General features: G+C 36.5%; 3 protein-coding genes across 3 annotated transcripts in view; 1 reads left to right on the forward strand and 2 right to left on the reverse strand.

Moving 5' to 3' along the window:
• Positions 1-2: 2 nt before the first annotated feature.
• Positions 3-2,176, reverse strand: LOC308685958 (pyruvate dehydrogenase [acetyl-transferring]-phosphatase 1, mitochondrial). The gene is made up of 2 exons (XM_081358117.1): positions 1,969-2,176; positions 3-1,744 (listed from the first exon to the last, which is right to left on the reverse strand). The coding sequence occupies exon 2, from the start codon at positions 1,708-1,710 to the stop codon at positions 178-180; it is 1,533 nt and encodes a 510-aa protein (XP_081214243.1). The 5' UTR covers positions 1,711-1,744; positions 1,969-2,176; the 3' UTR covers positions 3-177.
• A 260-nt stretch (positions 2,177-2,436) lies between these two features.
• On the forward strand, positions 2,437-8,148 carry nfs1 (NFS1 cysteine desulfurase). Its single transcript, XM_081358118.1, has 13 exons — positions 2,437-3,151; positions 3,345-3,421; positions 3,533-3,649; positions 3,788-3,871; positions 4,042-4,194; positions 5,166-5,259; positions 5,344-5,478; positions 5,548-5,705; positions 5,797-5,902; positions 5,991-6,072; positions 6,868-6,951; positions 7,097-7,186; positions 7,402-8,148. The coding sequence occupies exons 1-13, from the start codon at positions 3,043-3,045 to the stop codon at positions 7,463-7,465; spliced, it is 1,353 nt and encodes a 450-aa protein (XP_081214244.1). The 5' UTR covers positions 2,437-3,042; the 3' UTR covers positions 7,466-8,148.
• Positions 8,149-8,562: 414 nt separating this feature from the next.
• Positions 8,563-15,172, reverse strand: part of dvl1b (dishevelled segment polarity protein 1b) — a 39,059-nt gene continuing 32,449 nt past the window's right edge. Inside the window, exon 15 of the mRNA XM_081357737.1 lies at positions 8,563-10,899. Within this exon, the coding sequence (XP_081213863.1) occupies positions 10,400-10,899 (500 nt within the window). The 3' untranslated portion in view covers positions 8,563-10,399. The remainder of the gene's footprint in view (positions 10,900-15,172) is intronic.

The raw sequence follows: 15,172 nt of genomic DNA on the forward strand, positions 1-15,172 counted from the left end.
TTGCAATGCAAACGTGGAGATTTAATTAGACTGCTTACAGTAGATGAGAAATTCTACCATATGGACCATTTGCTTGAGTAGAAATTAGATTAAACTGCAAAAGTGTCATTAAAATAATAATTTGCTCTGTAATTTGTTCAAAAAAGTACAAAATATTTCATATTAGCTTCAAGTAGATTAACTATTAAAGTGGATGACTATAATTGTTATATCATCTCTGTACATTCTTGCCAAATCCTGGGGCAGACTGAGCATTTTGGCTATACGCTTATGCTCAATGGAGCCGCTGCCATCGCTCCCCAGAGCGTGACGCATCAGATGAGTCGCACTGTTCTCATCCTCCAGAGCAGAGAGAGCTCTACTCTTCCTCTCCTGCAGCAGTCTATGCATCTGTCCAACTGTAAAACTTAGTCCAGAAACTGGCTTCTTCCACTGGATGTCAGACAGGTGTTCCCCTAAGACTTGCACAACAGTCTGCCTGTGCATCAGTTCCCAGAGACCATCAGAAGCTAGAACCAAGAATTTGTCCTGAGGTCGCAATTTATGAGATATGATTTCTGGCTCTGCTGTGAGGTAAGGTGGTGTGTGGTAGTTCGGAGACAGTATTTTTGCATTTTCGTTTCCAACCAGCAGCTCTGGACGTGCTTCGTAGATGCGATTCAAGAGTTCACTGCTCCACTTGAACTTCATGTCTCCAAAAGCCCTGAAAGGTATTAACAAGCCCAATAACCTGTCATGTTTCACCACCGTCTTATGCTCTGAAGCAGGATGCTCAGAGAGAACTCGTTGCATCTCGTCTGGGTTGTGGGCATTATGGTCATTGGTAATAGTGAGAGCTGACCACCTCCCATCATCCCCTTGGACTCCAAGAACGGCTCTGCTGTCGCCCAGATTGGCTACATGAAGATCTTCTCTGTCCACGTGAGCCACACAAGCCGTGCATCCAGACAGAGCCACTCTGAGAGGTGTGAAATGAGAAAAGGGAACCCCAAAGTCCACCTGGGCCTCCAAGGATATATCATTGTCCAATCTCTTGAAAGCACTTCTTAAAGCTGTTTGTATATCATTGTCATCATCCTCGTGAAGGTCTATCCTCTCCTGCCAGTATGTCCTCAGACTATTGAAGTATAGTTTGCCAGCATCTGTGCTAACGTAGTCGTTGGGATGCTTGTGCCATTGTAGCACGGGAAGCACAGGTCGTTCACTCTCCACAGCCGTCTCTATATCAATTAAAGTCTTCAGTGGAAGTAGAGACACAGCTATGTAGTAGAAGAGACGTTCACTAACTGCTTGTGCGCAAGCAGACCCTGCATGACCATCAAACACTCCGAACAGCATGCCACGGCTCTGTAGACACGTTGCAGCACTCCGTCGGTCTTCGCTTGGGGAGTTTGATGCTAAGATATTACTGTCAAACCCTTTGATGAACACATTATACCGTCCATCATAACCATTTGCTTTTAAACTAAACTCATTAGCCTTTAAAGCATGGTTTATTTGTGGGAGTGACATCTGTTTAGCCATGCCATTGTATTTTCTTCTGGGGTTTAGAATCATTGGTGGATTTGTGCAGATTGTAGTTTTTGAGAGATGTAAATCCCTTGTGTGCAATAAAGTGGTTCTGTTCAGAGTCACATATCCATGCATTGCTGCTGTCCATCTAAGTAATGACCACTGATGTTTGAGGTGGTGCACTGAAGTTGGAGACATCTATGCCAAGAGATGCTATGGATGGATTATGTACCTGTAAATGTTTTATAATAATAGTGTATGAGTGAAAACTAATCAAACCTATGTAAGCAAGCAATCACGATTTACTGTGCTAAGGAAGTATATAAATAGGCTTAAAAATCAATCCCTGAATTAGTAATGAATGCATGAAAGATCAACTGTTGCTAAAAGCTCTGAAGACACCAAATTATTCGTTTTCAATAAATATAAATACTGTATAGAAATGTAGAGGCCTACCTCTCTTTTAGAACCGATCTGAATATTCTAATCGCGGTTTTCCAGACTTTATGTTTCACAGATCTACTTCCTCATTTTCACACGTCGTTTTCAAGTTATTTTCAAGATAAGTACAAAGTCCATTATTTATATTCTTAACTGCGCCAGAGCGCGCCTACATTGAGAAGTTTTTTTTTCTGCTCGTGACAGAGCGAAAATTAATTCGGCTAAATCAATTATGACACAAAAGTCATCTATGACATAATCAGTCGAAATTATGAGACGTTAAGTCATAATTATAAGACTTAACGTCATAATTATAATTATAAGTCGAAATTATGTCATGACATTGTCAATTATGTATGTCATATTTTAGAATGTTTATGCAATAATAATTTTTTTGTCATAATTATTGCTATCTGTGTTTAAAAAAATAATAATAATTGAAAATTCGTAACATAGGCCGGCTACATATGATTGAATGATTTTATCAGAACCGAAGGCGTAATTATGTAATGACGCAATGTAGCGAGTCACTTATTTGAAACTGTTCAAAAGAACCGATTCGGGGAAATTATTTGGAGTTCTCGTCACTACTTTTGAGAAAATACAAACCGCAGTTTTAAGAATAATGTTGTGTGACAGGAGAAACTAGAAACTAAAGCTTTCTTTTAATAAGCGTGGCTGATTTTTCCAAAATGAACTGAATGTCCAAGGACAGGGATCTGTACAGAGCATGTTTACAATTTCCGGTAAACGAAAAAGACCAGGCTTACTTTTAAACCAATAGACTCCGTAAACGACACAAAAACCCGCCCACAAGAGACACAGGTAACCAATGAGAGTTATAATAACAGACGTCCCGCCCCCGCTGTATCTGCGTCTTGTGTAAGAAGAACCTCCGAGTGTTTTTGAGAGCTTATGACACACTGTTTTATGGCGACAGTGGGCATGTCCTTGCTTCTGTAGTTGCACGAATAATACTAATATTTATCTGACGGGCTTATTGTTTGACAAAGGTTTTGAAAGAAGCTTTTTTTAATACGTCTATCCATCTATCATCGTTTATGTTGAGAACACTGTAACTGCATAAACATGATGAACAGGACATTGTCGAGAAAACTTCTGGGCTCCATGTGTGGGATCTCCAGCCCTCGACTGAGGTTCGCTCAAAGCGCTGCGAACACTGTTCAAAGCCAGAAAGGTAAAGTTTTAGTACATTTCATTCTCTAGTCTAGAGACCGACAGTGACGCAGTTGAATTGAGCTTGTGTACTCGAGGAGGCTTTGCTAACATAACACACTTGCATGTAAATACATGCTTGACTTTCTTGTATGGCTCTATTTATTCTAAAAGTCACTTTTAGTGCTGATAAACATATCTGTCTTATTCCACAGAGTTGATCAAAACTAGGGAACTTGAAAAGGATGAGCTGAGACCTCTGTATATGGACTTTCAGGCCACCACACCCATGGTACCCATGCCATTTAGTTCAATTACTATTCAAACTCGTGAATCTAGTTCATGAGAACATTTCTTGGATGTTTACATGCATTGTTTTCATTGTTTACATCTGATGCAACAGGACCCAAGGGTTTTGGATGCCATGCTCCCCTATCAAGTGAATTACTACGGCAACCCACATTCCAGGACTCATGCTTATGGATGGGAGAGTGAGAGTGCAATGGAAAAAGCAAGAAAAGTAAGTCTTTATCCTTCATAAAACCTGTATGTTTTATTCGATAGCTGAGAGCTTTATTTATGAATATGAAAGCATACTATTTAGGTTTAGCCAAAAATGCACTGTTTACTGTAACACCATTGTTTATTTCCTCTTCAGCAAATAGCAGATCTTATTGGTGCTGACCCGAGGGAAATTGTGTTCACCAGTGGTGCGACTGAGTCCAACAATATGTCAATCAAAGTAAGTATGTCATTACTGTTAGGAAAGATTAGGATTAGGAGGAAGTGGGACGCTGGGGCACAGATGACTTGGCATTTTCTAAAATAATCAAATGGGTGAAGTTTATATAGGATCCACTGCATTAGTATTTAAGAATTACAAAACAAATCTCTGTATTTTCTTGTCTTTAGGGTGTGGCTCGGTTTTATAAAGCTAAGAAAAAGCACATTATTACCACCCAGACGGAGCACAAGTGTGTGCTGGACTCGTGTCGTGTCCTGGAGGCAGAGGGTTTTGATATAACGTATTTACCTGTGAAAAGTAATGGGCTGATTGACCTGAAGGTAAGCTTTCTTAAGGGGGAAGCATCCACCTATCAGAATAGCAAAAATTATTACATTATTTCACTCACCTGATCTCACATTGTTTAACAAATAGGGAGTTCCAAACAAGCTCCAAATTGATTGAAACAATGTTGAAATTATGTTTTTATGGCTGTCACAATAGATTGCAATACTATTAGGGGTTGATAGTGGCACACTACACAAAACATGTGAAATTTGTCTTTAAAAAAAATGTGTTTTTATTATATTTTAAAGATTGCAAGACTTGTTTTAATGTTTTTTAAATGTTATATTTATATATATATACTCAGCATTTTCACTGGCCAAAGTTTTGATATCGATACCATGGGGGAAAACTGCCCTATAGATATTTTTTATATTATATCATAATTGGGTCACTGTCACTTTAAGACCTGACACAGGGATCCATTACACTGTTAGATGTGCATTTTCTTTCTCAACTGCTTATGTCCACTTAAAACATAACTGATTGGGTTTATGTGAATATCTGCCAAGACTGGCATTTTGACGTGTGTATTTGACTGTTTAAGTGTAATAAGCAGCGAAAAAGATCTCAGTTTAGTTCTGAGAGGTGGCTTTATGCGCACACACTTCGGGTGTGAGCACGAATTCTGTGGGAATGAGTAAAATTATGCGCAAATTGCGCAATCCTATTCCAAAATTAAAGTCCTGCAACATCAAAAATGTTCATCCTTCAGCAAATGAAATGAGTGAGTGAGCAGAGGCGGGTTTGTGTGTAACTCGCTGTCAGAGAGAGAGAGAGCGCGCAGCTGGTATCGTGTATCTATACGGTTTATCATTTCAGATGAAAATGTATATATTATACATAAATTCAACCTGCCAAATTGGCTAGTAGGAGTGACTGTGTTAAGCCACCACTGAAATCCACCTGCATTTGGTGGCTTGGCATGTCAAGCCCTGTATTTATATCTTATATTTTGCTTTCTCAGCAATTAGAGGAAATGATCCGTCCTGATACAAGCTTGGTGTCCATAATGACTATCAACAATGAGATTGGTGTCAAACAGCCAGTCAAAGAAATAGGTAACCTTTATTTTCTACATCATTCTCCAAATAGATACCTGTCAGTCTTCATATCATCTATATCAAAGATGTTTTTGATTTCAGGTAATCTGTGTAGGTCCAGGAATGTGTTCTTTCACACTGATGCTGCTCAGGCTGTCGGAAAGATCCCTGTTAATGTCATTGACTGGAAAGTGGACCTGATGTCCATCAGCGGCCATAAGATCTACGGGCCCAAAGGTAGCGCATTCAGCATTTAAATGCACAATAGTTGCATTATCCAAAATATTAATTGCTTGTGTTTATTAGGAGTTGGGGCTTTGTACGTCAGGAGAAGACCCAGAGTTCGTATTGAGCCTTTGCAGAGCGGAGGGGGTCAGGAAAGGGGTCTGCGTTCAGGGACCGTCCCAACACCTCTAGCCGTAGGCCTCGGAGCCGCCTGTGAGATCGCCCAGCAAGAGTTAGAGGTAGAGTTGGAAAAAGTGCTTGTTTTTGGCTACTACTAGTCTAAGTTTAAGTTTTACTTACATGCAGATTTCATTTCCTGTTTATTCTCAGTACGATCACAAGCGTGTGACAATGCTTGCTAATCGCCTCATTCAGAAGATCATGTCTGAGATTCCTGATGTTGTGATGAATGGAGACCCAGATCAGAGATACCCAGGTGAGACTCGACTTTCCAGTTATCATTTTTCATTTGTAAGGATCAAAGTTGACTTGGGTTTGTAATCTAAAACACTTTCCTCCTTCAGGATGCATTAATTTATCATTTTCCTACGTTGAGGGGGAGAGTCTGTTGATGGCGTTAAAAGATATCGCACTTTCCTCTGGAAGGTTAGTAGTTTAAAATGTCTAAACAGGGTTTATAAATATGCAGATGACATGGCGAAAGAGCACACGTTGTTCATTTACATATACTAACCACATAGAAAGGTTATCCTTTTACTAAAACTAAAACTATTCAAAATATTTTTGTTCATTGAAATAATAAAATATAATTATTAGATTTGAATTTATTTGTATATTGTTGCCAAGGCTACATTTTGAATTTGATACATTTTACATTTGAAAGTTGAAGTGCTAAAATTACTAACAAATAAATAACTAAAACTGAAAGTAAAAATAAATTAAACCTGAATAGTAATGTTTAGAATAAAAGACAAAAGCACATTGCAAACTTATTAAAAATTAAAATGATAACTGGAAATATAAAACTAAAAGCTAATTAAAATAAATAAAAAATAAATAAATAATATATATATATATATATATATATATATATATATATATATATATATATATATATATATATATATATATATATATATATATATGGGTTTTTATTCAGAAAGATTAAATAATAGTTCTTTTTTCTCCTGGGAAAATATGAATTTTATCAAATGTCAGATTTACAGATTTTATATAACTGTTATTGGTATTTTTATTGATTGATTGTTTTTGTTTGTAGAGATAATGTTAAACTAGAAAATTAATTGAAATATTGTTATTATGATTATTTTAAATTTTATTACTTACAGCAGTGAATATATGATTTGATGCTGATATGATGATAAATTAATGAATACAACTCTTTGTAGATGCAGTGACTTGAGTGTGTTCTTGTTGCAGCGCCTGCACGTCTGCTTCCCTGGAGCCCTCGTATGTTCTCAGAGCAATAGGGACAGATGAGGACTTGGCACACTCTTCTATTCGGTTTGTGGTTTTTCCGTAATATCAGTCGAAATGTTTGTGTATTGTGTTGCTTTATCTAAAGTCTCAGTACTCAGTGCAGCACGGTTCCTGCTTGAACCACGAGCACACATACTGTAATAATAAGGGGATCTGATGTTTTTCTTAGATTTGGAATTGGCAGATTTACCACCGAGGAGGAAGTGGACTACACAGTGGACAAGTGCATTCAGCATGTCAAGCGGCTGAGGGAGATGAGGTGAGCTATTCATGAGTCTGACCTGGCATCCCACATCATGGAAAACATGGGAATGTTTAATATTAATATTTTTTACAAATCCTTATCATGTAATCATGAATGACTGGGAATGTAATAAAAGTTATTAGTTAACTTAAAACCCATGCGAACTGGATCTTTCTGTCGGAAAATAAGGAATGTTATAACCTGCTTTTTCCTTTTTTTGTGTCTATTAGTCCATTATGGGAAATGGTCCAGGACGGCATTGACATTAAGAGCATCAAATGGACCCAGCACTGAATCATTCTCAGCGGACGAAGTGTGAAGACCTGCTGTGCTGTAAATACTTGTTCTGTACAGCTTTATTAGGCCGCCATACTCAGACCTCTTAGACCTTATTCCCTAAAAAAACACGCACAATTTTATTTCTCAATTTTGGGGCTTTGAACTGTCTGTGTGGAGATTTTAAGTGCACTTGGATGAATTGCGGAGGTTACAGTGGTGTGGATTTGTCAGTTTTTTTGATATTTGTTTATTGATATATTATGTTTACAGTTGCTCTGTGTTTAAATCACTCAAAATATAATCTCAAAAATATGAGCAAATCATAATATAAACTTCAAAACACTTTAGGGGTCTACCATATTGTCATTCCTGAGACCAGCAGAATTAATTTCAGTAATAAGTGGTTTTATTACAGTAAGCCTTGTGTTAGGCAAGTCAAATGTGGATTCCAAGTTACAATTTATGAGTAAAGGTTTTCTTAAAATAAAGAACAATGGACAGTAGGTGTCATTAAACTCACCTGCCCATTAGAAATGTATTGCGTACGACTTCATGCTTATTGTCTAGTATAAGCGTCTTCCACGATTGCGATTCACAAATTCTGTAGTGTCTTTGTTTTATTCAAGAATATGTTATACTAATAAATATCCAAACCAAATTGTTTTGTCTTTTTTTTCTCTACATTAAACATGTGGTTCAAAAATGTGGGTTTGGTAAATTATTCTCTTTTTTGACAAACTTTTAATCAGCAAGGATGCATTAATCAAAAGTAAAAACAAATGGCAAATTATTTCTATTTCATACAAATTCTGTTAATTAGAACTTTCCATTCATCAAATAATCTTCAAAAATATTAAGCAGCACAGCAGTTTTCAATACTGATAATAACAACAACAGAAATTAACAGGAATATATATATATTTTTTAAAATATTGAAATAGAAAACAGTTTTTTTTTTTAATTGTAATAATATTTCACAATATTACAGTTTTTACTTTATTTTTGATCAGATAAATGCCGCCTTGGTTAACATTAGAGACTTTGTGAAATTCTGAAATTGTAAAGGCAATCATCTAGTTCAGCGCCTGGCAAATGAAAATGAGCCGGAAGTTAAGATTAATCGTTTATTTCAGACAGCTTCACTTACGGATGGTCAGACAAATACAACACAAACAAAATGAGATTTAGAAAACTGCTTTAAAATTACAAACACAAGAGTTCAATTTACTGTATATCTTACATAAATACAAAAAGGCATGACCAGAAGCTCTGTACATATACTTTATACAATTATCTATTTTCATATATACAATAAAAATGAACTATGTACAGCAGTGTTTGCCCAGTCTTCCTAAGACAAAAAATTAGACAACACATCTAAAGATGGAGATTCACAATAAAAGCGCAGATCAGATCTTGTAAAAGTGCCAATTTGACAGTCTTTATCTTGAGCGACAGTCCTCAAATGGTTAAATACTACACATACAGTAGTACACAGTCCACGTGCTAACTAGTCTCCTTCATTTAGTTACCTTAAACAAGCTTTCTGAGCAGACATTTTCTCTTTGAGACACTGATGAACAGGTTACCAGCACCAGATATCACATCATACAACTGACACTTTATTCCAGGGGCAAAAGACAATATTTAAGAACATCTTATGTAAGAAAATACAACTAATTTCAGACGTTCAGCAAGCGCCAATTTGTTTTGTGCATCCACACTATAAGTGCTGCTTTTGAATTTACCCTGACATCTTTTATATTTCCTGAAAATACATGTTTCTAGCTAGTGTTTCATAGCCAAGAGAGTCATAACAGTGTCATGCTACCATGTTTCCAACCTAGTAGCAATTGGAAACGTGTCAAAATGATTCATTCCTCCAGTATCTGCCACCCTCCCAGATGGCTTGTAATGCACAAGAGCTTTAAGCATTAATCATGTGCATCAAAAAATTAAACTAAAATATAAAGATTGTTTTAAATAACATTTGAAAAGGAACAAACACAACATGAAAATACTTTTTTGACTGTTGCTGGATCTTAAAGGGGTGATCAGTAGCCTAGTCTCTTCATGGACAGCTTTGGAAAGGACTAACAGCTCCTGACCAGCAGAGGGCATTGTCTGATTGTCTTAACCTTTTGCTAATCTAGGATTAAAAATGTGCCTGCTGGTGTATTTTATTGCTAAAATGGTTAATACTGGTCTTAAATTTTGTGCTGAGCCTAATGTGTAATGTAACATTAGCCCTGTTTGATTCTTTTTTTAAGGTGACAGAAAAATTGGGTGCTTTGTTTGGTTGCCATACTTTCAAAAGTTTGGGGTCAGTAAGTTTTTTTTTTCTTTTAAAGAAATGAAATACTTAAAAAAAATACTATTATTTAACAAGGATGCATTAGATTGATCAAAAATGACATTTGTTTTTTGATGTTACAAAAGATTTCTATTTCAAATTAATGCTGAACTTTCTATACAGTAAAGAATTGTGAAAACCGTTATGATGGTTTCCACAAAAATATTAAGCAGCACAACTGTTTACAGCATTGATTATAATAATCAAGGTTTCTTGAGCACCAAATCAGCATATTATTATGATTTCTGAAGGATCATGTGACACTGAAGACTGCAGTAATGATGCTGAAAATTCAGCTTTGCCATCACAGAGATGAAAGAAAAGAGTTATTATTCACAATATTGCTGTATTTTTGATCACATAAATGCAGTCTTGCTTTAGCAACATTACTATTCTAAAGGGTCTGTAAGATTGTGTAGTGTATGCAAGTATTTGCCCTCTGCTCAACACATGATTATCTTTACAAATGATCCTCAATCTTCCACACTAACTTGTGACTACAGTACGGCCACATGTGTAGTTGGTGAAAGTGAGCATGTATTTATGGCACTCATCATGTGAGATTACAGAATAGATTATATTATTTGTTCATCAGATTACATTATGTCCACAAAAAACTCACAAGGGTTTCCCATGGCATGCTGGAAGGACTGGCGACTAGCAGTGAGTTCGGGTGGTATGGTCCCTATCTCCCTCACTGGTGGGGCCCCAGGGGGCCCGCTGCTGATAGCACCCTTAGGGGTCAATCTGGCCAGGCTGTAGGGAGGAGGCAGGCCTGGGGGCCCGTAAGAGGAGGCGTGGCTCCGTTCGCTGAGTGCACAGGAGGTGTGGCCGTACTTGGAGAAGGGAGTGTGGCTGTAGGAGAAGGACGTGCGGCTGTGCTGGGAAGGGACTCGGGAATGAGTGTGGCTGCGAGATGAGAGAGCGTGGCTACGGTGGCTCAACTGGCTGGCTGAACGCTCAACCCGCCTCCCACCTGCTCTGTTGCCTGAATCCGATTCGCTGCCGCCGCTGCCCGCTGCTTTGCGGTCCTTGTCCCTCGGCACGGGCCGCTGGCTCCTCCCAACGCTAGGGTTGGAACTACTGCTTCGACTTCCTGGAAAATAAACAGAAGTTGACATGGCTATATGGGGAACAAAGGAAAGGAATAAATCAGTCTAATGCATTTTATTTTTTAATCTTTACATGCTTTTTACAGAAGGTAAAACAAAAGTTTCCAAAGTTAACTTCTATGCAATGACCAAAAAATTTGCTTCAGGTATGTCTGGTTGAGGACAGCAGGGAAAACAAATACTGAATGAATGCAAATAATAAAATTCAAGTAACTACAGTACCTTTCAAAGGTTTGGGGTCGGTAAGATTTTTAAAAAATGTATTTGAAAGAAGTCTCTTATGTTCACTCAATGTTGTATTTATTTAATGAAAGATATAATAATAAAAAAATCAATATTGTGAAATATTATTACAATTTAAAACTTTTTTTCTATTTTAATATATTTTAAAACGTAATTTATTCCTGTGATGTCAAAGCTGATTTTTCCCCATTGTCACATGATCCTTTAGAAATCATTCTAATATGTTGATTTGCAGCTCAATAAACATTTCTTATCATAATTATCAATGTTTAAAACAGTTTGCTGCATAATATTTTTGTGGAAACCATGATTTTTTTAAAGCATTTATTTGAAATCTTTTGTAACATTTTAAATGACTTTACTCACCCTCATGTCGTTCCAAACCCGTAAAACTTTCATTCATCGTCATTGACAGTTATAATGCAACTACCACTTTGACGCTTCAAAAAGTTCAGAAAGTTCATAAACTAATTCATATGAATTGAGCGGTTTAGTCCAAAATTACTGAAGAGACAAGATCGCTTTATATGATGAACAAATTTTATTTAGTCTTTTAATCACCTATAAGCGTTGATCAGCGAACAAAAACAGAAGCTCAACCGAACCTTCTTGACGCACGAGAACAAACCTCATTGGTTCTTGATGCGTAACACACCAAAATGAACCTCATTGGTTCTTGCAAATCAAGCGATCATGCTTGAGCTTCTGTTTACCACAACTGATGTGCGAGTTGATTAATGTTTATATGTGATTAAAAGCCTAAATTCAATCTGTTCATCCAATACATATTGCTTATTACAATCTTACAGAATGCTGCACATTGCAGATAGAGATTGCTTCCCTTCAGAAAATTTGGACTAAACCACTCAATTCATGTGGATTAGTTTTACGATCTCTTTATGAACTTTTTGAAGCGTCAAAGTGGTAGTTGCGTAGCTGTCAATGGAGAGTATGAAATCTCTCAGATTTCATCAAAAAGTTCTTCATTTGTGTTCAGAAGATAAATGAAAGGGTTCGGAATGACATGAGGCTGAGTAATTAATGACAGAAAATAATTTTCATTTTTGGGTGAACTATCCCTTTAATGAATCTACTGACCCCAAACCTTTAAACAATAGTGTATATAATTTTTTAAAAAGAATGTCACTTATTTTGTTGTAAGGCTGTGTCCAGTGAAACTCAGTGTTTTGGTTTAGAAGCTAACCAAATTATGCAGATAACAAGAAGGAAAGTTTGTGATGTGGCTTCAACTCCGAAAACCATAAACAACATTATGCAAAAAAAAAAAAAAAAATGCAAACTAGACTCCAATAATATAGGTATCACTTGTTATAAAGGATAAACATGATTTATGTTGGCAATGATGTGTTTTGCACGTGAATACTCAAAATAATAATAATAATAATTATGTCATTAATAATGTTGCATATTGTCAGGCCTATGCAATGAAGGCAATTATAAACGTAATATCTGGATCTTTCAGGAAAAGCAGTTGAGAAGCTCTGATCTAGAACTAATCAGTGCTTCATCCTTCAGCAACTGAAGTAACTCATAAATTCAGAGTAACACTCCATCCCTCACTAACATATAATGAGAAATGTTCTGCATTTCTCGCACTCATGCTATGTTCCATGTTTCAAAGAGAATGACTAAAATATGATGAAAAATGATAGCAATTAAAGAGCTGATGAAATGCATCTATCAGATGTGCAATTAAAACTGGATGACATGACACTGGAGTCAAATGACAATGCAAATGAGTTCATGAGGTGCTGCATCCTGAATTTAAAACAGTCAAACTTTACACAAAAGCCACATCATTTCACTCTTACATAACAGGCATGGCAAAGCTTTCTACATACACATATGGGAGCTACATTGATTTTGTTATGTTTATTCCCAAACTATTGTGTATGCAGTTCATTTGTGTGGCCGCTTTATCCACAACACATGACATGCTGAGAAATACAGAGACGAGAGGCGAGGCAGCAGGACAAATCCAGCAACAGAAATACCCCAGTCATGGAGGGAGACATGACTGTAAGAGAGAGAGAGAGAGAGGGAAGGAGGCTGCCTTACCGGACACCCCAGGGTTGGGACTACCTCCTCCATCAGTCTGCCATTGCCCAGCAGAAACGAACAGGAAACAACACAGTTATGCCGTCTTTCTGTCTGCCTTGTTACCAGAAGCTCTATCAAGTACTAAATAAAAATCTGCTCAGTTAAAATAAAATCTTATAGGCGCTCATATAAGATGTCTATTTACATGTTGCGATGACATGTCGGAACTATTGTGAAATCCAGGGTCATCAGGAAAGCTAAATTCGATAGTCGATACCAGTTGTGCTGAAATTTCACGATACTAGATACCAATTTCGATACCACAGTAAAGATTTGAATTCTATTGAACATACTGCTTTATTTAATTATTAAAGTTACATATTAATAAAAATATTTAAGCAATTAGTCTTCATTTATTGTTCAATTACGTCAACTCAATTAAATCAAATAATTATTAGTAGCCTATATTATTAATTATTATTATTATCAGTCGGTAATAAAGGTCAAAAATGAATTTAGAGCAGCCAGCATTTTCTATATTTCATGTAAATATCATTGTTTGAATAATATTATCAGTGTAACTGTCTAATACATAGATATACTAAACTGAGTCAGTGCATTGAGGCATCGCATGTCATATCTATTGAAAATAGACACTACCGTTCAAAGTCAGTAAGATTTTAAAGGAGAACTCGGCAACTCTAGCGAACTCTAGTCACTTCTTCGCTTATTTTCCCTTTTGTTGTCGCATGTTTTCCCCACGAGCTCCCCCTACAGCTGTGGGGGGACGTATATTTCACAACACGGTCGTAAAAAACTCACTTGCGGCGGCCTCCTCCCCCTCTCTACCGCTGCTCATGTGCGTTTGTTTTGATCGGAGCAAGCCAACTGAATCGTGTGGAGCTTTGTCTACCGAGGTGGGTAATCTGGTAAAACATCATACATGCGTGTGTGTTTATGTTGAATTGCCGTAAAGCGATTCGTGTTTCGCGCTCGTTCTCGTTCTCGCTTCTCACGAGACTTCCAATTTCTATTTTGCCGGGACGGAAGTCCCCAAGTTGCAAGGTTGGTTTTCCGCCTGGGAACGCTGGGGGGAGCGGGGAAAGTCACCAATATCACCAGAACAGGTTGTTTAACCATCCAAATTATTTCTAGACAGTTTTATTAAGTTAAAAAAGTTACCAAGTTCTCCTTTAATACTGTTATTCAGCAAAAATGCATTAATTTGATCAAAAGTGCCAGTAAAGACATTTATTATATTACAAAAGATTTATATTTCAAATAAATGTAGTTCTTTTGAAGAATCCTGAAAAATTTCATAGATTTCACAAAAAATGTTTATTAGCACAACTGCTTTCAACATAGATAATAATAATAAATGTTTATTAGAATGATTTCTGATAGGGATGGTCGATACCAATTTTTTTTTTTTCATTCGATATGATACCGATACTTTTTGTTACAGTTTTAACAATACTGATACTGATTATTTCTTAAATCGGTATGTGATTTTTCAAAATAATGTTCATTTTCATACTTAAAAGGCAAATCACATGACACATACTGGCCATTGATTACAAATTTACCACAAAAGCAAATATGAGCACAATTAAATAGTAATCAAGTAATTTAAATTATTATAACATAAATATGTATACAATTAAAAAATGCAACACCACACAAGTGTATCTTGTCACGTCACGTGATACAGGCCAGCTAAATATGTTTAAAAACAAACATAAATCAATACGTATTATGAGTATCGATATATTGACACTATAGTTATATAGTACATGCCTAATTTCTGAAAGATTATGTGACACTGGAGACTGGCGGAGCAATGGCTGTATTAACAATATTTCAAATTATTATGGTTTTTAATGTTGATCAAATAAATGCAGCCTTGGAGAGCATACGAGTTAAACATTAAAGAATTTTATCGACCCAAAACTT

The sequence above is a fragment of the Scardinius erythrophthalmus genome, assembly GCF_964197995.2.
Source record: "Scardinius erythrophthalmus genome assembly, chromosome: 25".
Classification (NCBI taxonomy): Eukaryota; Metazoa; Chordata; class Actinopteri; order Cypriniformes; family Leuciscidae; genus Scardinius; species Scardinius erythrophthalmus.